This window comes from Pteronotus mesoamericanus, unplaced genomic scaffold (genome assembly GCF_021234165.1).
Source record: "Pteronotus mesoamericanus isolate MK-2021 breed Mesoamerican mustached bat unplaced genomic scaffold, CSHL_Meso_final contig_73, whole genome shotgun sequence".
Taxonomy (NCBI): Eukaryota; Metazoa; Chordata; class Mammalia; order Chiroptera; family Mormoopidae; genus Pteronotus; species Pteronotus mesoamericanus.
In genome coordinates this window covers 349,821-369,810 of record NW_026555245.1, presented here as the reverse complement: position 1 = coordinate 369,810, position 19,990 = coordinate 349,821, and the positions used below count along the sequence as shown (strand labels likewise).

Sequence of the window (19,990 nt, the reverse complement as noted above, 5' to 3'; positions counted from 1 at the left end):
TCTGCCCCCTCCCCACATTTCCTCCTGTAAGCCCCACTTGGGCCCTATAGAGGCCAAGGAGGGACACTAGCTACCCCACCCTCAGTCTGCAGTTCATTTTCTGATTTTCTGACTTGCAGACTCTGTTCTTCCCAAGGGATTTTGACCTCAGCTCAATTTCCCTCCATGCTATCCCTGTCATCCTGGAGATCCCAGATGGTGCCTTAATGATGAGCTGGCATTTAGTCAATGGGCAGCTTGTCATTAAGGCACCATCTGGGAGCCCTTCCAAGAACCCCCACATCTTGTGATGCCACTTTACTGAATCATTCCTTCAGCGCAGGGCACCATGCTTGTTCCACATGATCATTCCACCCTAGCCACAGTAGGCTGGGTCAGGACGTGCTGCTGAGCCAAGGAACAATAGTCTTCAAGTAGCCTGGTCCCAAAGCTCTGGGAACCAATGACACTCAAAGAACTATTGATGGTAGAAGACACGCCAGTGGATATGCTCAGAGAAAAGGCAATATACAGAAACTGGGAGAGAGCAAAAACCCTGAACTGACCACAAAGAGAATAGGGAGAAGTCAGGCAGTTGCTGGTAGCTAGACACCTGAGTCACCACCATGGCCTCTAGGGGTATATTGGATGCTCTCTGGCTCTCTGCATTTGAAAGACATGGCTGGGCAGCGGCTGAGTTTTCTGTCTCTCCTAATAGCCCCTGAATCTGCATCACCTGCCTCTTCCTCAGGGTCTTCCACGTCACTCTGGGCAACCTACCTTTGAAAGCAAAGGATGACGCAGTGTTCAAAGTTCTGATCACAGCCTGCTGGCCCTGTGGTCCCCTCATCCCTGCTCTATGACGTTACTGAGGCCTAAAGTTCCCCCAACTCCATTTTCCCCAACATCTCAACCCCTCCTGCCTATACTCAGCCAAACATCACTTCCACACTCACAGTGCCGAGCCCACCCTGCTACAACATGAGTTTAGCAGGAGACTGGACACCCAGGCTACTGGACACATGAGAGAAGACCTCAAAATCCAGTAGAAGACTCATCAGGGAGATCACTTTGTAAGTTATATATAAATGTCCAATCACTATGCTGTACACCTAAAACAATGTATTAAACGTCAACTGTAATTGAAGAAAAATCCAGTGGGAGCCTTGATTGGCTCAACTCTTCAGAGTCTACCACTGCCTTAAAACCTGCTCTGGTACCCACAGCTCCCTGGCTATCATTGCAATCTTTATCTCTCTCCTTATGACCCTGATCTGACTGTGATGAATCTGAGTCTAAGGCCAAAGTGAGAAAGGAGCGCCAAGAGGGAAAAAGGCAAGGATGAGACCTGGAGGAGAGATATGGGATTGAGGTTTGTTTTTGTTTTTTTAAGATTTTACTTATTTTGGGAGGGAAACATTGATGTGATATGTGAGAAAAACATCAATGCACCCCATCCAGGGACCAAGCCTGCAACCCAGGCATGTGCCCCAACCAGGAATCAAGCCAGCAAACTTTCAGTTTCCAGGCCGACCCACAGAGCCACATCAGCCAGGGCTGAGGTTTTCAAGATAAGAAAATGCATGTTTGTGAGCTAACGTCATTAATAATTAGGCAATTAATATGTACATGGCACTATAAGCCCACGCGGTATCTAAGAGTTATATATGTGTACTTCTACCTTCAATCCTCATAAAAACTCTATGAGGTAAGCACTACATCCTGCTTTATGGATGAGATCACTAAGGCACAAAGCAGTAACTTGCCTACAAGCTACAGGCAGAACCATGATTCAAATCCAGACAGTCTGGTGTCTGAGATTATAATCATAACTGCTATAATATATGCCAGAGAAAAATGTCTGACTTGGTAGAGTCCCTAAACCAGCCCAAAGCACATGGCAGACCCATCCAAGGGTCTAGATATAGTCCTAGATTACTGCTTACGGCTTATTAACGACTCTAGATCCTCCCAGCATTAGTTTAAGCCTACTCTTCCTGTCTCCAGCCTGTGAGCTGAAGTACAGGACAGAGACTCCTACCCCCTTAATCCCACCTCCACACAGAAGGCCAAGCAGAGAGAGGCTCATCAAACCAGCAAAACCTTTATTTCCTAACCCACTCCTTGGACCTCTGTCAGAAGACAGATCAGAGGCACTGTAGATGGAAGACAGAGTAAGCCCTCTTAAGCAATCCAGAACCTGGCTGAGACCCCTTTCCGTATGCCTGAAGGAAAGGGAATCAGAACAAGGAGGCCTACTTCTGGAGATTCAAGTCTTGTTGGGGGTGTTGAGCAGTTATAGAGGCGTCTCGGAGAAGGCACAGCCATCCTAGACATTCAGTCCTGGAGAATAGCTTGCTCAGCAGGTCTTCAGGACCGGGTATCTCTGGCCCTTCTTCGGGGTCGGGGGCCACAGCTGGAACTAGGTGTGGGGCCCAGGCCAGGGGGTGCCCCTGGGGGCTGGTAGCCACACTCATTAGGGTCCAGGGGGTCCCGGCTGAGCAGTACCCACACTGCAGGCACATGTCGGCGCACTGTGAGGGGATCCAGGCCTGTGTCAGGTGAGGTTGGTACCCAGCTGTCCTCAGTCTGCAGGAAGCGCAGTTTGGTAAGCTGGTGCAAGCCTGGTACCCGCCGCTTGACAATCTCAGCACAGCTGACAGCCTTCCCTGCAGCTCGGCCAGAACCTGAGAACACCACATGTCTTGCGCTGCCGCCCTCCAAGCGACCCAGTGCCAGCCCCAGCAAGTTGCGGATTTTGCTGCCATCTCGGACCCGCATCTCCAGGGTATCAGGAGGTAGCTGGGGCATTGGGGAAGGTGCTGGGAGTTCCACAGAGCCAGCTTTCCGGTAGTGCTCCATCCTGCTAGCTGTTGCGTCCAGGAATCTTGCTGCCCACTGCAGGGAAGTGTCAGAAGAATGCTCAGCAATGTGGCCCCAGACCATGCCACCACCCTGGCTCTCCAGGACAAAGTCCTGCTCCTCATGCCAGACTTCCCAAGAACAAGACGATAGCCCCTCACTCCCAGCTTCTCAGGACAGGAGTTATGCCTGCCTCACTTTTAGAAGGTCTGTAACCCATAAACTGCCATTACCCTGGCCAGGGCCATAACCCTCTCTCTACCCAAGATGGAGACAGAACCAAATTCCCCCAAACCTGGGCCCTTTAAGATAGGTCCAAGCCTCCTGGGGGGCATCCCAAGGTTCCTAGGATTGGAACCAAGCCACCCTCATATTGGGCTCCTTGAGACAGGGTCCTGGCCCTCACCCCAGACTCCCTGAGAACAAGGTGAGGGCTCCTCACCCCAGGCTCACCACTGACAGGGCCAAGGCTCCCTTCGAGCTTCCAGAGGACAGGGCTAAGCCTCTACACGCTAAATTCCTCAAGGCAGAGAAAAGAGCCCGCATCAAAATGCTCCTCAAAGACAGAGCTGACCCCTCCCTTGCTCTGAAATCTCCAGGGCAGGGTCGAGCAACCCTCACTCTGAGAGATTCCCCGGATCCCCCAGAACCCAGATCACTCGAGAAACTCAAGAGCACGGGCTTGACACCGACGGTCGTTTGGGCTACTCCTGGCATCGGGCCCGCCGGCCTCGGCCGTCTCCATAGCTGCAGACCGTCCCCAGTGTCCCTCCCTGCACAGCCCAGGAGTTGTCCTCTCCAGTTCCCCAACCCCCTACCTCCAGGAGCCCCGCAACTCCGCTAGGTTCCAGCTCTCACCACCGCGGGCCCTTTCGCCTCAAGCCCGATCTGGAGCCAAGATGGCGGGCGGTGAGGGAGCGCGCCCAGGCTCACGGTGGCGCGCCTACCCGGCGGGGCGGAGCTGGCTCGGGGGCGGAACCTGAGGGCCTCCGTGAAAACGTGAGACCAGGAAGTGAGTGAGCTCCCCTGGGACGTCCAGGGACCCAAAACACACGCTCAGCCTGTGCTGTGCCGCCCTGCGGGAGGGGCATTCCTATTGGGGTGGAGAGAGCCCTGCGGAGGACAGGAGGGGCCATCAGAGTCCCGCGTCCGAAGGATGGGAAGGATTTGACTCTTAGAAGATGGCAGTGATGGCATTACTAGTTGAGCACACCACAATGGCAAAAGTGAAGCTGCGGATTTCACTTTGGACATAGACAAGAGGTTCCATTTGGAGTTTGGCTGCTGCTGCGCCGGGCGAGGATCTTGGTCACTAAGCTCTGAACTTCTACCTCATTCCGTAAACACTGGCGGGCCACGGAGTGTTTTCATCAGGGGTCAAAATAGTTCGTGTGCGCAGCTCACTTTGGCTGCAACGAAGGAGGAGGTAGGGTCGGGAAATCGGGCCACTATCGCTGATGACTTCTGGCCGCTGGGCCCGGGAGATGTGGCTATGGAGACCCGTCAGGCGCTCCAATATTTGTTAAATGATTTGTTGAAAGAATGAACCAGAGAAATGGTAGTGGGAATGGAGAAACGTAAAGTTGGGAGATATCAGGACGTAGGTGAGGTGGGGAGCTGTTGACTGTACAAAGGAGAGAAGTCTAGGATGACTCCGTTTCGGACTTAATTCCCTGAATTTGAGATGCCTGTGAGACCGTGCAGGTTGGGTGATCCGGCCGGAGGTTGAAAAGGGGTCTGGAGACGCAACACTTCTTGAAACCACAAGGGGGCAGCAAACACTCGGTGGCAATCTGAATCTGCTTTCTCCACCCGGCTTCCATCCCATTCCCTAACCAGTACCCCCACCCCGCCGCCGCAGCCTCCACCCTGGCCAAACCCCTGTATCTGAAACTCTTTGGGCTTCCCTTCTCGGATAATAGCACAGAGAAGGCTACCAACTGAGAAACTTCAAGGATCCTCTCTGCCTTTGCACACGCTGCTCCTTGGGCTCTTAAAACCCTGTGTATTACCCTCTAGGGCTGCCTCCTCCATCCTTTTCTTCTGTGTCCCAAAGCACCCTGTGCCCACCTGGTGGGACTGCCCTTTTCCTTCACAGCTGTGTGATTCTCTCACAGCTAACCTTTACAGGACAGGGATCAGGTAGATCCTATCTGTGTCGTCCCCACCTGGCATGGAATCTGACATGAAAAGGGACACACAAGTGAGTATGTTCCACTCACATTAACCAAATGAGAACATCTGTCCTGAGAGCCCTACACCTCCCAGAACACCAGACCAGGATGAGTATAGCTCCTGGTTTAATGACTAGAAAGACTGACAACTTTGCCCACCACCACCTCCATCCTCACCCCTATCCCCATCCTAGACCAAGAAGTGGGCACATTCTTCCAGTGATCTCTACAGTTTATTGTCGCTGGAATAGGACACTGATAAGGGGAGGGAGTGCAAAGAGGAAATCTTACATAGCCAGACCTGTGACCTCAGGGCCCCACCTGAGTGTGGACAAGGTAGGCTGTGAATACAACAAATACAGAGCTGCCTCTGCCTTGCTACAAGGGCAGGTTGGCACAGGGCCCCAGAGCCTGGCTGCCCCGGCTCACCCTGGGATGGAGAGCAGCCATCACTCCTCTGTTGGCTTCACTTGCTTGGCGGCTTCTAGCTGACAAAGTAGATCATCCCACTGCACGAACTGCTTGGAGAGAAGCAATGTCTAGATGGAGGTCAAGGTGAAAACAGGAGTCTGAGTAAGGTAGTGCAGATATTTGCATCTGCCAAAAGGGTGGGGGAGCAGAATAGACAGGCTGGTTGGGATGGGATGAGACAGAGCTAGAGGTGGAACAAAAGGACAGGGCTTCGGACAGCACTCCTCAGGGGCCTGGCTGAGCAGAAAGGATACAGTTTTGTTGTATTCCTCCAGGAGAGCCTTGGACTCCTCAGTAATCTCCACGCACTGGTCCTGTGGGGTGTCAGAGAAAGGAGTTGGACAAAGCCCCCACTTTCCACTAACCTTCCTGCCTCTTTGGGGCCCTCATCCCCCACAGAGCCTAGTTAAGGTGATAACCCCATCCAGAGCCAAAAGGAACAGATTTTTAAAGGGGTACTTTGAGGCTCCAAGATGGGTACACTAACAGCAGTCTTAACGCTGATGGAAGGGGTAGTGGATCACACATTTAAGGAAATACTACTGCTAATATATGTCTCTCCCCTGTCCTCTATTTCTGAACACTTTTTGAATTTACACTAGAGCCTGAGAATAGTGGAGGGGGAGGGGGAACCAAACAGCTCCTCCACCCACAGTCAAGGACACACCATCCCCAGGAATTCTTGGATACATCCCAACATCAACCTATTGGTGTCTCAGAGCAGCCCTACTCTGGAAGGCAGGAGATCTCGATGTGGTCCTAGGTAAGTCCCTTCCCTTCTCTAAGGAAAATGGAAGATAAAGGATAAACCCCCGAGTTTCCCCTGGAGCTGATATCGGGGGAACTGCTTCCCCAGGCAGCAGTGGGGGTGGGGGACTAGGAGCCTCACCACCTCTACTTTCCCTTCCAGTCCTCTCCCCTCCCATACCTGCTGCTGGATGTGGATCTGGGCCAACCGCTGCAGGCAAGCGGCATGCTCAGGAACGGCTGTAAAACACAACGCACACTGCCCGATGATGCTTGTGCCTTCCCTGGGGACTGCTCAATAGTCTATTAGGTCTTTGGCAGGATTAGAGTATTGAGTGGAGAAGCTAAACAAACGCCAGGCTTCATCGACCGCTGCAGCTAGAGGTGGTGGTGGGGCTCCCTGCTCACCCCAGTCTTACTCTAGGATCCAAAAAGGAGGGGAAGATACAGGACCCTAGGAAACAACACCTTGGGGTTCCCAGAGTTGCCCCATACCTCTACTCTAGTACCGTAAGCAGGGACAAGTAAAAAGAACTTTGTGCCCTGGCTGGAGTAGCTCAGTGGATTGAGTGCCAGCCTGTGAACCGAAGGGTCACCGGTTTGATTCCCAGTCTAGGGCACATGGCTGGGTTGTGGGCCAAGTCTCCAGTGAGGGGAGAGGCAACCACACATTGATGTTTCTCTCCCTTTCTCCCTCCCTTCCTTTCTCTAAAAATAAATAAATAAAATCTTAAAAAATTAAATTAAAAAAGAAAAACAACAACTTTGCCTATCATGGGGTCTGTCCCTTTGCTCTTAGCCCAGTGGGACCGTGTCTGCCTCCCCTAGGGAATGGGGTGCCTGTAGGTGGCCTGAGGATAAATGCCAGGTCCCTAAGGTGGCCACCTGAAAGCCAACACCCAAAGCCTTGGCCACCATGCTAGGCCCAAAGCTTAAGGCTGTCAGATGCTCAGCAGGTAGCTAATTAGGGGTAGGGAGGGGGAGCTGGGAAAAATACCTCCAGAGACAGACAAGATGGATATCTGAATTCAATTAAAGTCACTGTCTGCTTGTCAAAACCTAAGCACAGAGACTGCTCCTAGCAGTGTGGCAGGTAGAATTCACACACATTCACATACCTGGCAGTGACTCTTACAGTAAGATCTGGGCTCTGCAGCACCCTGAGGACAGATGCTGAGAGGTGGAGTAAAAGGCAGAAAGAATCCCCAGAGTTGGGGCTGCTGGGATTATATTACTGTCCTTAGGCTCAAAGTGTCTGGGGTTCTGAAACTGAGCTCTCTGCCATGGTAATTTTAATTCCAAAACAGGGGGCAAGTACCCCCAGGTAGTTGGGGTACCTGAAGATAAGGGGCTCCTTGAAGACAAGGAGTAGACCTAGCCTGAACCCATAGAACCTGAAGTACAGGGAAATCCTGCCTATCTACCCACCTCAAGCAGAGTAGTGGAGAGGTACCTTTGATATGAGCGCTGTCCAGCATGGGCACCAAAGCCTCCACCTGCTCCAGGAGTGCAATCTGGGAGAGGATAAACTGCTCCTCTGAGGTATAAACAAACAGGAGAGTTGCAGTGAGAGGAGCCTGGGCACTGCTACTCCAATGCAAGGGGCTGAGAACCTGGCAGGGGAGATGGCTGGGTCCTGGAGTTGTCCGCTGGCCCCTTCTCTAAATGCACATTCCCCCATTCTGCCCCCACCTCTCCTGAATGCCTCTGGTCTGACCCATCTTGGGCCCAAGGAGCCTCAAAGTTTTTTCAAATCCCATCTTTCTCCAAACTTTAACTCTAAAGCGTTTTCTTCTAGCCTCCTATCAACAAATTTATTGAGCCCCACCTAGGCCGCAGGAGACAAATTATTTCAGACTTAGGTCCCCACACCCAAGGACTCCTGGGAAGGGAAGGTCTGAAAGAGAAGACATGGCAGACTGCCAGGCAGGTTCCGCTCAGTGGCTCTGGAGAACTGGGACAGTAACAGAAGAGTCCAATAAGGAGAGCATGGCCCCGCACAGGGGATTTCAATGGTTGCAAAGAGAAGGAAAGGAGCTAAAGAAGGGAGGACTGTTATGCCAGACATTTGGAGGCAAGAATGCTTGTTAATTAGTAGAGGAAAAATAATTCAATTTGCTAAACTGGAACAGGGAGCGCACAGGAGAGAGAGTTGGATGGGAGAGCAGATCCAACAGACTGCAGAAGGCTTTGAATGGCAGGCTGAGGATGTAGAACTTTATCCTAGCACAGAGAGAGACACACACGCACTGGGGTTCCAAAGTAGACAAAGTGGCATGTTGGAAATGTGTTTTGGAGAGATGATACTGAGCCACATGCAAAAAGGGTAAGTCTAGGATCAAGAAGAGAATTTAGGAGACTGCAACAGTTCATGTGTGAGGGGATTAACACTAAAGCAGTAGCCACAGGGAGGGATGGAGAGGCTGGACTTAGGAGTCAGTGATGGCGATCTGATCTTGATGCTTGAGCCACAGCAATGGCTCAGGGACATTCTGGTTCACCACTGTATACCTCATACCTAAGATACTTTGGATTATAGGAAATGATCATGAAACATCTTTTCAATGTATGAACAAACACAGGTGCTTGGCAAACCCTATCTCATGGAGTGGTTGACTAACTGATGAGCATATATCGCTTAGAACTCTGAAATCCCAGAGCTTTCTCACATGGAAAAAGGATGTTGAAACTCATGCCAATATTCTCCTCTCTTAAATGCAATACTCTCTGCTCCCACACTTTCCTAGAAGCTCCCCTGTCTAGTGAGCAGAAGTGAGGAAGATTCTAAAGGAAAATCCTAGAGGCAGGCCATTGAAAGAACATTAGAACATCTCCCACTGTGGCTAGCACCATGAACTACAGCTAGCTCAGAAGTATACCACACCCAATACCTATTAGAGAACCACAGATTCACCTCTGGTCTTAGCCCAGATGAAAGCCAGAATTCCAGACAGCAATTTCCAGGGTTTTATCCATTAGGACTGGCAGGGAGGCCCTAATTCCCCCACAATCCACATCCCCAGATGCATGTGCACACCTGCTAAGATGAACTGCAGCTTAGAGGCATCAGGTATGGCAATACGATCAATGTACTCAGGATCCAGGTATTTGATCAGGTCTTCAACTAGAAAAGTGGGAAGATGGAAAATGAAATAAGATTGGGTAACGGGGATCTGCTTTATGAAGGATATCGGGGGGATGTCCCACCTTGGGGAGAACCTTGAGTGAGGAGCTGACACCCACAGTGTCTATCAGCGGGCCTTTACCAGGACTCCTTTCCCACACTTCCCTGTCTCTCCCCTCTGATCACCTGCTGGCTAACCTCAAACTTTAGAGCTGAAAGTATAATTGCCTCTACCACCTTGGGGCCCTCAGTATTCCCACTGACTGATGTTCACCAAGGGTGGAACACCATGTGCCCCTCAGTGCCACCAAGACAATCCAAAGCTTTATCTGATTTCTAGTTACTTAGCAGGTTGCCAGCTCTGATACAATCAAAAAGGCATGGCTGAGCCAAGGCCAGTGCTCTCAGTGCCTAATTAAATTCCTGCCTCTGAATCTTGCCTGTGGAAATCTCATACCCATTCTTCCTCCTTCACCAATGGGATATTTCAGGCAGAGCTCTTATCCTATAACTTAGGACACTTGTCATGGGCTTGAAGTTTAACCACAGAATAGAATGCATGCCCCAATTTACCATTTCAGCAGGAAAATATCTTCACGTTCTATATGCCCAAAGGGCAACTCCAGTGACCTGGTGGGCTGAAGGTCTCAGGAAGCATAAGCATTGACAAGAAGATAGGCAGGCACCCCATATAAACACTTACTCTTTTTGTATAGAATCTTCACCCTCTCTCTCTTGCTGGCAATGTTCCCCAAAGCTAACTGCACCTTGAACAGGCCATCGGCCACCTGTAAGGGGAGTAAAAGTTATTTCCAAGATTCACCACCTGGTTCAAGGATTTGAAGAAGTAAATAATCCTCATTCCCTCAGACTCCCAAACCTCTTTGCCCCAGAAATCTAGGTTGGTTACTTTCTCTTGTATTAAAGGAGATGTAACCCTACCTTCTGTGAATACTCAGTGGGAAGAGGGAGATAATCATGCTCTCTTTGGGGAGTCTCAAGTCTGATAGGGGAAGGTAATGAACTATTTTAGAGTGTATGGGGCTCTACCACATGCTATACATTCCCTGGTTACTACCTCTTTGACTGAACCTACCTAGGCTTTAAGAAGAGTGAATGAAGAATTCCAACATTAAAGGGCTGAATAGATGGAGAAGCAATGGAAGTTAATGATTTCACCCAGGTTTTAGGATAGAAGGTGAGGAATGCCAAAATTCAAGGGTCAAATATATAGAAAGGCAAATGAGACTGAGAAGCAGCAGCCAGAGAGGTAGGAGTAAAACCAGGATGGTTAGCATCATATATGTCAAAGGGAGAGAGTGCTTTATGATGTGGGTTCTCAAATGGGGCACAATCTGCTAGTGACAATTAATTCCACAAATGTGTACAGACATCATTACCTCTGATGCACTTAATTCCAAGATATTCCTGACGCTCCACCTTCCGTAAAAGGTCTTCCCATAGTACAAAGGGCAACTGAGCATCACAATTGTCAAAATTCAGTAACTGGTGTGAAGGAGTGCCGGTCCATATTGGGGTACCCAGTATTCAATCCCTTCTTCTCCTCGCATTCCTTGGGGTCTTCCTTAAGCACCTCTGCTCTGCCTCCTCTAAGTTCCATGAACCTCTTTCTGCACAACTCATTTAGCAATTAATTACACAGGACTCCATGACAGCCCTCCATTGTGGACTTCAGCTCTTACTGAAACTCTCATTAGTCAGCTTTCCCAGTGTGTTAAGTCTCCCCAACTGGCCCAAAAGGGTAGGGGCGGAGTCTTAATCACAGCTCACACTGAGCCCATTTCAAGTGGGCTTAATGACCCGCAGTTCCTTACCTGGGTATGGACCCCGAGGGTCCAACATGCCCCGGAGGTGTCGGACCTTTGCTATTTCAAAGGCCGGACTGCGGGCGACTGGACTCGAAAGGCATCCATTCCAAGGTTCAGGCCGGTAGACTGCCCTTGCTCTGCCCCAGAAAAAGACCACTGGACCCTGCATCTCTTACCTTCCGCGAGCCGCGGGACCCGCCCGGTCCGTACACCCAGCGTTCCAGCTCCTCCACCCGGGCCTGTAGCCTCTGCACATCGGTCACAGCCGCCATAGCTACCTCCCCGCCTCAGCTGGGGAATAGCCAGGGGGCGGGACGTCCGTCGAAATAAAGAAGTATGGCCAATCAGAGTGCACCGGCTCCCCTCAATACAGGAAGTGACGCCTCCACTGAAGCCTTTAGTTCCGGAAGCGACCGGCTGGGACGGCGAAAGGAGGCAAATGCTGTCTGGTTACCTAGGCAACGGCTACCTGTCAGGCAATACCCTATTCCAGCTCCTGCTTGTCAAGACAACCTTTGCATTTCTTTTTCTAATTTTAGTGTACTCATTCTCCGAAGTTGCGCATATAAATACCCTGTTAATCCAGGGTATTCAATAGGAGGCCCTGTGAAATAACATAATCTTTTAGAGTCTAATAATATTTAAGCGATTAAGTGCCTTGCCCAGGGCCTCTCAGTACTATTGTGGCATAATCAGAATTTGAACTCAGGCAGTCTGATTCATGAGATCAAACTCTTCTACTCTCATGGACTTTTGCTATTGTCCTCCCTATGAAAGCCCCTGGCTCAACGCAGCCTGTGTATACCACACAATTCCTTTCCAACCCCCAGATCCAAACAAGAAAAAGAGACATTGGGGAGGGAGGAACTGTAGCTTTATTATCTAGATGTGACCTGAGGAAAATCTCCTTCCCAACACCCCAACCCAACCCTTCATCTGGTTCCTGAAGAGAAGAAGCAGGTCTGACTCCAAGAGGTAGGGTCCTAGAGATGACATAGACACAGGGGGCACTGGAGGCAGGGCTCCTTGGTAGATGCTGCTGGAGTTGGTCAGAGAGGAAGTGCCCTCCCTTTACAATGAGGTAGATGTAACATCAAAAGAAAACTCTTTGGCTTCAAGCCCACATGGCATGAGGGGTGTAGTGGTCACCTTCCAGGTCTGGGTCCTAGGGTGGGCCCCCTGGAAGAATCAAGGTGAAGGGGGTGTCTCCCACCCCTCCCCCCAGCAATGGGCTGGGACTCTTAATTCAAAGTGAGAGCTCTCAGGGTGAGGTGTTGGAAGAGGGTCCTGTAGGGGTTGGGGGTGCAGTGTTAGTTGGGCCATGGGAAGCTGGCACAGGCTGGCGGCGTGCAAAGAGGATGCCTGACAAAGGGATGAGAAGATGATAAAAGGTAAATACAAGCAGGAGGGGATAGGACAGGGAAACAGAAGAAGGAAACAAAAGTTAGTGACCTGATTGCTGGAACACCACACACATACCTCTGCCACAAACCAATGAGGACAAAACCCTTTGGTCAGTTAGAGACTCCTATGCCAATATGGATACCCCTGAACAGGTAAACAATAAATATTTACACTAATACACGGGCCCATGACAAGGTAGACATCCCATGGTACTCATGCTAGAGAGGTCATGCCTTGTACTCTGTGCCATGTAGACAGCCCCTTCAACCCATGCCAGTGTAGCAATCCCCTGAACCTCATATTACCCATGCAAATTTGGATATTGCTGAATCTCATGCTAGTAGAAAAAGTCTAAAATCCCCATGCCAATGTAAATGGCCCTGACCTCATGCCAGAGTAGACAGTCTGTAGTACCCATACCAGTGTAGACCACCCCGTTGATCTCTAGTGCCATGTTGATACTGCTGATACCACTGCCTGCCAGATTGAGAGGTCCATCCAGCCGCTCTTCTGTCCAGGAGGGAGCAGGGGAGTCACATTTTTGGGAATCAGACTTCAGGCTTACAAGCTCCCTGCTCCATCCCTATAGATAACCCCCTCTTCTACTTCAGCCCCACACCGGTAATCACACACATTGTCCACTGAGGGATCTATCTGCCCCACCTCCAAAGCTTATTGGGTGTTGGATCTGTCCTACTGTGGGATCTGTTCCACAGTACACAGGCCCAAAGACCTATCAGCAACAAGCCTCTCCTCACCCCTTAGGGGAACCTTGCCATGAGGCAGGAAACTGTGGTGTGCACCAGGTCGAGTTGGGTCAATGGGCCCCATCAGCACAGCCCTCTTCTCTGGAGGCTCCTCTGGTGCCAACTTCTCCCGTGCAGGTCCCAAGGCCAAGCCCACAGGCAGTGCCAGTCGAGGGGTTGGAATTCCACTCTCCTCTGGAGGAAGAGGTCATTCAGTTCCCCTAGCCCAACCAACTCAATCTCTGTATTTGGTTCTCCCCCCAGACCTGGGACCAAAGGAGGTTGGTCATCCAAGCTCAAGCACCAAGTTCAATTTCCACTCCCATCCACATTCTCAACCTATAGCCTCTGAAATTGGGGAACCCAAAAGACCAATATATAGGTCTAGGTTGGTCCAAATCAATTTGGAGGATTTCCTTGTTCTCGATTGTTAGAAAAACCAGGTCACAGGAGGCACAAACCACATGCAAATAGGAACCATGGGTGGACAAGTGTGGAATGGAATGGCTTTTGGATAAAGGACCTTCAGCCCCGTGCCACAGTAACCCTTACTCCAGAGCTTCCAAGCCTTCATTGACCCCCAACCTCAGGAGCTCTCAACTTTAGAGTACATTAAATCTCAGCGCCTCATCAGTGCCTACTACCCCATACCTCAATGCCTCCCGCGTTTCAGAGTCCCCACATTTCAAAGCTCTCTGTATCTCCGCGTACCCATAGGTCTCAGCGACCTCCAAACCTCAGCCCCTTCCCCTTCACACCTTTCTTAATGGGGCTCAGGCTCAGCTGCGCGCATGCGTGCGCCGGCAGGCCGGAGGCGGAGCCCTGGGCTGGGCGGGGGCCAGGCGTGGGTGCGGGCAGGGCGGAGCCAGGACCAGAGGCGGGGCCAGGGGTCGCCCGAGGGGGCGGGCGGCCCAGGCTGAAGAGCGGGGCGGCGGTGTAAGCCTGACGACGGCCCTCTCGCCGGTTGCTGTCGATAGCGGCCTGGAGCTCCCCGGGGGAGCTGAGCGCCCGCGTCTCGCACTCGTATGGGTACAGGTACTTCATGTACCTAGGGGCGGACGGGATCTGTGCGCGAGGGAAGCGGGGCCCCGGTGATCAAGGCCCACACCCGGACGCCCGCCCAGGGGCGCGTCTCCCCTCAGTGGCGCCGCCACCCGCGCCTCGCCGCCCCCCATCCCTCCTTCTCCTCCCGGCTCCCGTCGCCTAGTGCTCATGCGCTTGGCCTCACTGGGTGCGTAGAGTGAAGGCGGCCGACGTGATTGTGGTGGGCAGGCTGAGGCCGCGCGTGACCTCCCTCCACACCTTGCGGTTGATGACTTCCACTAGGCCGCCTTTGGCTGTCACCAGGCGAAACAGAGCGTACAGGTCCAGCACCTGCTTCGCCATAATGGGCACGCGGTTCACTGGCGTCCCTGGTGGGGGTTGGGCAGAGAGTCAGGACTAGAAGACTAAGACCCTGTGTGCGGGCATCCTCGGCAACTGAAGAAGTCGGCTGCCTGGACGCGGCCAGGACATAGGGCGGCACCTCGAGAAAGGCGGGGAAGAGGGAGGGACGGGGAGGAGGTGGTAGTCCAGGCAGAGCCCATAGCGCCGAAGGAGGGACGGGAGGCTAGACCAGGAGTAGGCAAACTTCTGTAAAGGGCCAGAAGTTAAATGTCTGTTCAGAACTCCACTCTGCCATTGTAGCCTGAAAGCAGCTGTGCAGCTGTGTTCCAATAAAACTTTATTTACAATCTCTGAAATTCGAATTTCATGCGTCTGGAATGTTGCTTGTCTTTTAGTTTTTTACATTACTTAAAAACATAGTAACGGTTCTTAACTGGCAGGCGGCTAGATTTGGTCTGCAAGCTTTAGTTTGCCCATCCCTGGGATAGACCGTAGGAAGGACTTCCTAACAGTACTGAAGAGCCTGATTCCTCTAAGGAGCGACCCAGTGGCTGCATGAAGCCCAAGGATGGTGGATGGGAGAAGAAGCAGCCCCTACCTCAGCTCGCCAACTCGGCAGCCCGCACCGCCCCCGCCGGCCAAGCCTGACAAAGGGGCCTGTCTGCGCTGAGCGATGGGCCCCAGTTAATTCCTTACCGATCCCGTCCCCTTCCGCTGCCGCCTTTGGACCCGAACAATTAGCTGCGGCCTGATTAATGGGGGAAAATTATCGGCCCCGCGAGACCCCCTCCTCCTGCAGAGGGAGCTGAGGGAGGCAGGACTCAGGGGAGGCAGAGCTCTGAGTCTGGTGGGGGAAGTGCTAGGACCTGCTCAGGCCTCCCTTGCCAACCTCCAATGGAGGGGAGACTTAAAGGAAGGGGCGGGGAAGGTACAGTGGGACCAGAATGACTAGGTCTCCCTAGGGAGCAAAGGGATCTGGGGCCCCACTGAGGGTCCCTGCTGAGGAATGGACCTGTAAGGGGTGCTGGGCCAGGGGTGAGGGCCTGAGGGACTTTGGCCAGCTTCTGCACTGTAGGGGGGGCCAATGCAGCCAGTTAATTAGCAGCGTATCAGGCCGTGCTCTGAGTGAGTTAATTAGCTTTGTAGAGAGAGATAATGAGTCAGTCTTCGGACACATGAATCTGGGGAGAAGCCTAAGTGATGGACTGCCACCCATCCTGATCCTCTGCTGGACCCTTCTTGCATTCTCTTTTAGCTCTGAGATTTCTGGAAAGGATTTTCTCCTCCTCCATTGCCCCAACTCACGTGGTCCCCAGCCTAACCCTTGAGAAGTCCTTCCTTTAGTATAATCCCAGTCCTTGTTGTAGAGCACATTGGGTGTCCCCTGACTGAAGCAAGGGGAAACTGAGGAGAGACAAGGCTGGAGGGAGGGCCAGCAAAAAAGGACCAAAGGCATTCCCAGTCCCCTAGTCTTGGGAAGCTCCCTCCCATCCACCAGATCAGCCTCCCACCAGTTCCCCTTCCCATTCTCCCAATTGATCCCACACTCATTAACCTGCCAGTGGACTGGCTACTAATTAATTGCTGGGTGGAGGAGAAGGGCAGGGTCAGAGGTTAAAGATATTATTGAGGGCCCAAAGGATAGGTGCTGCCAAGCTCAGGCCTCTGCAGAGAAGACCCAACCTGGTACCTGGGGGGCCCGTCCCTTACATCACCCCACTCACCCCTCTTCTGCATGAAGCTGAACAGGTCATCCAGGAATTCCTTCCTCTTGGGGTCTTCATCGAGCTCATACAGCTGGGGAAGGACTGAGGTCATTTTCCAGCTCCACTCACTCCCCCATGCCCTGGGACCCCAACTCAGGTTGTACCCTGAATAAGGGTCCCCGATGAAGGGGTAACTTCATCTGAAATGTGGACTCCCAGACATTAGGCTCCCTCCCCCTGGGTGCTGGTTGGGGCACTTTTTTCTAAAACACACAGAGACCCTCTACTGGCTAGTGGTGTCCATCTGAGGGGTGGGGGAAGAGAGAAAGCTGTGGAGGCTAAGCCTGCTCTTCTGGCCATGCACAGAGGACAGGGAGGAAGTCAGGTAGGAGCTGTGTTCCACACTGAGGAAACTGACAGATTTATCTGGGGCCCTCCTTCAATCTTATTCATTCCTGCAAAAGCTTCTTGCTGTTCACATCTCTGCATGTCAGGGCTGGGGATGATGGCTCTAACCCATCCCTCAGGCAGGATGGATGCTCAGAAGCTTCTGGATTGAAATCTGGGGCCCCTCAGCCCACTTTCTGGTCGTCTCCTTCCAGGAACAGTGACCTGCCCACTATAGAAACTGCCACAGAGGCAATGGCCCTTCACCACCCAGGACCTGTGGGGTCAGCACTTGAAAGGCCCAGGGTGTAATTCCACACATTCCCAATCACCCAAAGCCCCACCTCCAGTATTATCTCCTGAATACCAGCCAGGGGAACAATTCCTAGAGTAATAGTCATTTACCCAAGAGTAAGAATCCCTGAGTAACTCCCATAGGTAACACTCCATCCTCCAATAAGAACTCTAAGTTAAAAAAACAACAACACCCAAAACGCACCTCAGAGATTCGCCTTTAGAACTATGCTCCCACAAGAACTGAGCCCTAAGTCTTAGATGAATGCTCACAAATAACACACACTGTCCAAGTAATAATCTCCAGACTTATACCTAGGAGAAACAGTTGCTAGAGCCATATGTCCAGAGTAACCCAGCGCCGAGTAACACTCCTTTTTACACTAACGCCACAGAGTACTACCCACAGATGAACATTTCTGGAAAATACCCAAGACCAATACCCTACAGGTACCACCCTAGAGTCACAGCCCTGTGAAATACTTTCCCAGTGACGGCTTGGAGCTTTGCTTTATAATAACACCCAGGTGGGTTCCGCAGGGAGGAGGAACTCCAATATGGCTCTATAAGTAAGATCTTGTCATTTCCAGCTGCACAAGGACTCGTTAGTCACACTGCAGCGGTAGTGGCCATCACAGGCTGGGAACTGTCACCCATAGAACTCAGGCCAGGGAGAGGATTTGGATGGGGGGAATGTGACAGGAAGAAATGAGGGGGGTATCAGCTTGGCAAAGGAGTGGCAACCTCCATTCTGCTTCCAAAGACAGAGGAAAACAGCCCAAGACATCCCCACTGGTCGCTGAAATATGACCTTGTGACTTGCTGTGTGAGAAGGTAGGGTAGGATGGTGCTGACATTGTAATCCTTAGTCGTCAGATCCCCCTCCCTCAAGAGAATTCTTAAAGACTCCTACACCCTTCCCACTTCCCCTTCCAGCCTCATGAAGAGCCTCCTATCTGTCAGCCTCCATGTTTCTGGGTGTCTTCAGCACCTCTAAATGTTTGCCTATGCACTTCTTTCTGCGTCCTGTCACTATCTAACCTTCAGTCTTTCCACTGTGTCTCTCTAGGTCTCTGTGTCTCTGTCTTTCCATCCTGTGGAGGGCAGGCTACTAATCATCAGACTCTGCTTTTGCCCAGAGACGAGGAAGACAGGAGGGCCTGACATTGAAGGGGTCCTACCTGCTTGAACTGTTCCTCGTAGGTCCACTCATGGGGATGAGGTCCAGGGGGCTGGTTGGAAGGTGGGCTGGGGCCCCGGGTTCCTGGACGACTCTCCTCAGCTGCCTCTTCCTCAGGCCCAGCTTCCTCCCCATCCTCATCCTCTTCAGTATCCTCCTCTTCCTCAGCGCCAACCTCCCCCAAAGCCCTCTCTGGGGCCTGCAGAATCCGGAGGCCAGGCAAGGGAGGCCGTGGTGGCGCTGGATGTGGAGGGACCAATGGCCCCACCCCCTGGGCCAGTCGGGCTGCCTGCTGCCTCTGCAGGGCTTCCATTACAGCTTCCAGGCGCAGTCCGCCCGCCGGTGGGGTGGCTGGCACCAGGCGGGGCCCCGAGGAAAGGGCCGTCTGTGGGGGAGGGCATTATGGGGGTTGGGCCCCACTGCTCCCACAACCCCCAACGCAAGGGGAGGTGGTCATGGACTCGGGGAAGTGCAGGGGGTTCATAAGGAGAAAGAAAGATAGCTTTTCCAGAGATTAATTGAGGTAGAAAGGAGAGAGCAAGGCAAAGAGATAGAAATGGGCATTGACGGAGGACACGTAGAGACAGATCAAAGAGGGTGACAAGGACCAAGAAACGGAGAAGGGGGAGAGTGAGAGAGAGAGCGATCTGATGGGGGTGAGGGAAGAGAATGACAAGGAAATGTGGAGATAGAAATGTTGATGGGACAGAGAGACAAGGAGAGACAGAGGTGAGGAGAGACAGAGACTGAGAGGGACCGAGATGGAGAGAGGCAGAGACACCAGGCAGAGACAAGGATGGAGAGACAGAGATGGGGACAGATGAGATTGATAGAGATGCTGGGTAGAGAGCCAGGGAAGGTAAGAGAAAGGGGGGAGCAAAAGATAAATATCAACGACCTGAGTGACAGGTAGTCCAAAGAAAGAGACAGAGATATAGAGACAATTAGTGAGACAGGGATCGAGAGAGAACGGGAAAGACCGAAGCGGCAGGAGACAGAGACAGAGATAGAAGAGAGAAATTAGAAAGAGAGAAGGTGAGACAGTAGCTAGAGGGGGAGAGACGGAGAGACACAGGGAAAACAGACGGAGAGACGCGACAGAGACGCAGAGAACTAGAACCAAGGACGCGCAGGAATAGAGGGCGGCGGGGGCAGAGCCCAGGACCGGTACCAGACCGGGTGGGCAGGGGCGGCGGGGTCTCGACGCCCACTCTCTGGCTCCCGGCACCCCGCGGCCGCACTCACCAGCCTGGCTCGGCCCGCTGCCCCCGGCGTCTCCACGGCTCTCCCTTTGCTACGCCCGCCGCTCGGGCGGCCCCTACCTCCTCTCGTTCCCTGCGCGGGATTCCCCGCTGTGCGCTCCTGCCGCCGTGCGCTCTTCTGGCCGCGGTGCGCTCACGCCGCTTCGCTGGCCGCGGCCGCGGGGGCGGGACCCGAGCGGGGCAGGGCGGGCGGGGACACAGGGAGAAAGGCCCCGGTGGGCTCTCCGGCTCCCCAGCCCCCCAACAGGTGTCTCCCACCCTCCACACAGCCAGATTAGGGGGGAGGGGGCGCTGGAGAGCTGCTGGGAATCGTGCAAAGGAGAGTGAGGAGACTACCGCTACTGGACTCAGGGCCAGGCCCCCGCCCAACCTCACAAGTCGTGCCCCTCACACCTACACTCACTGAGTGCCCACATTCACACACAAACAGCGGTGTTCA

The 19,990-nt window shown here is 52.6% G+C and overlaps 3 protein-coding genes across 4 annotated transcripts; all 3 read right to left on the bottom strand.

The window, feature by feature from the left end:
- Nucleotides 1-2,078: 2,078 nt before the first annotated feature.
- RPP25L (ribonuclease P/MRP subunit p25 like) lies at nucleotides 2,079-5,554 on the bottom strand. The gene is made up of 2 exons (XM_054582897.1): nucleotides 5,445-5,554; nucleotides 2,079-2,877 (listed from the first exon to the last, which is right to left on the bottom strand). Exons 1-2 carry the CDS (start codon nucleotides 5,463-5,465, stop codon nucleotides 2,350-2,352), a joined length of 549 nt encoding a protein of 182 aa, XP_054438872.1. The 5' UTR covers nucleotides 5,466-5,554; the 3' UTR covers nucleotides 2,079-2,349.
- DCTN3 (dynactin subunit 3) lies at nucleotides 5,445-11,494 on the bottom strand. Its single transcript, XM_054582896.1, has 7 exons — nucleotides 11,363-11,494; nucleotides 10,061-10,145; nucleotides 9,271-9,357; nucleotides 7,687-7,770; nucleotides 6,415-6,473; nucleotides 5,741-5,800; nucleotides 5,445-5,554 (listed from the first exon to the last, which is right to left on the bottom strand). The coding sequence occupies exons 1-7, from the start codon at nucleotides 11,456-11,458 to the stop codon at nucleotides 5,465-5,467; spliced, it is 561 nt and encodes a 186-aa protein (XP_054438871.1). The 5' UTR covers nucleotides 11,459-11,494; the 3' UTR covers nucleotides 5,445-5,464.
- A 953-nt stretch (nucleotides 11,495-12,447) lies between these two features.
- ARID3C (AT-rich interaction domain 3C) lies at nucleotides 12,448-18,602 on the bottom strand. Of its 2 annotated transcripts, XM_054583229.1 has the most exons (7): nucleotides 18,291-18,602; nucleotides 16,447-16,519; nucleotides 14,565-14,748; nucleotides 14,095-14,384; nucleotides 13,349-13,531; nucleotides 13,011-13,100; nucleotides 12,448-12,548 (listed from the first exon to the last, which is right to left on the bottom strand). In XM_054583229.1, exons 1-7 carry the CDS (start codon nucleotides 18,600-18,602, stop codon nucleotides 12,448-12,450), a joined length of 1,233 nt encoding a protein of 410 aa, XP_054439204.1. The 2 variants fall into 2 exon arrangements, with proteins under 2 accessions (XP_054439204.1, XP_054439205.1); XM_054583230.1 differs by lacking the exon at nucleotides 13,349-13,531.
- Nucleotides 18,603-19,990: the final 1,388 nt, after the last annotated feature.

What these genes read in the sequence shown, in the direction of transcription:
- RPP25L (XM_054582897.1), bottom strand. Translation starts at nt 5,465, where the DNA reads ATGGCTGCTCTCCATCCCAGG. An exon ending in TGGCTGCTCTCCATCCCAGG is followed by an intron (nt 2,878 to 5,444) that starts GTGAGCCGGGGC and finishes ACTTCCCTGCAG; the next exon opens with TGGGCAGCAAGATTCCTGGA.
- DCTN3 (XM_054582896.1), bottom strand. Translation starts at nt 11,458, where the DNA reads ATGGCGGCTGTGACCGATGTGCAGAGGCTACAGGCCCGGGTGGAGGAG. An exon ending in GGTCCCGCGGCTCGCGGAAG is followed by an intron (nt 10,146 to 11,362) that starts GTAAGAGATGCA and finishes CTCCCCTTACAG; the next exon opens with GTGGCCGATGGCCTGTTCAA. An exon ending in GCTGCAGTTCATCTTAGCAG is followed by an intron (nt 7,771 to 9,270) that starts GTGTGCACATGC and finishes TTTATACCTCAG; the next exon opens with AGGAGCAGTTTATCCTCTCC.
- ARID3C (XM_054583229.1), bottom strand. Translation starts at nt 18,602, where the DNA reads ATGGAAGCCCTGCAGAGGCAGCAGGCAGCCCGACTGGCCCAGGGGGTG. An exon ending in CAGCTTCATGCAGAAGAGGG is followed by an intron (nt 14,749 to 16,446) that starts GTGAGTGGGGTG and finishes AACCCCCACCAG; the next exon opens with GGACGCCAGTGAACCGCGTG. An exon ending in CAACGGGGTGGTCTACACTG is followed by an intron (nt 12,549 to 13,010) that starts GTATGGGTACTA and finishes TCCCTTTGTCAG; the next exon opens with GCATCCTCTTTGCACGCCGC.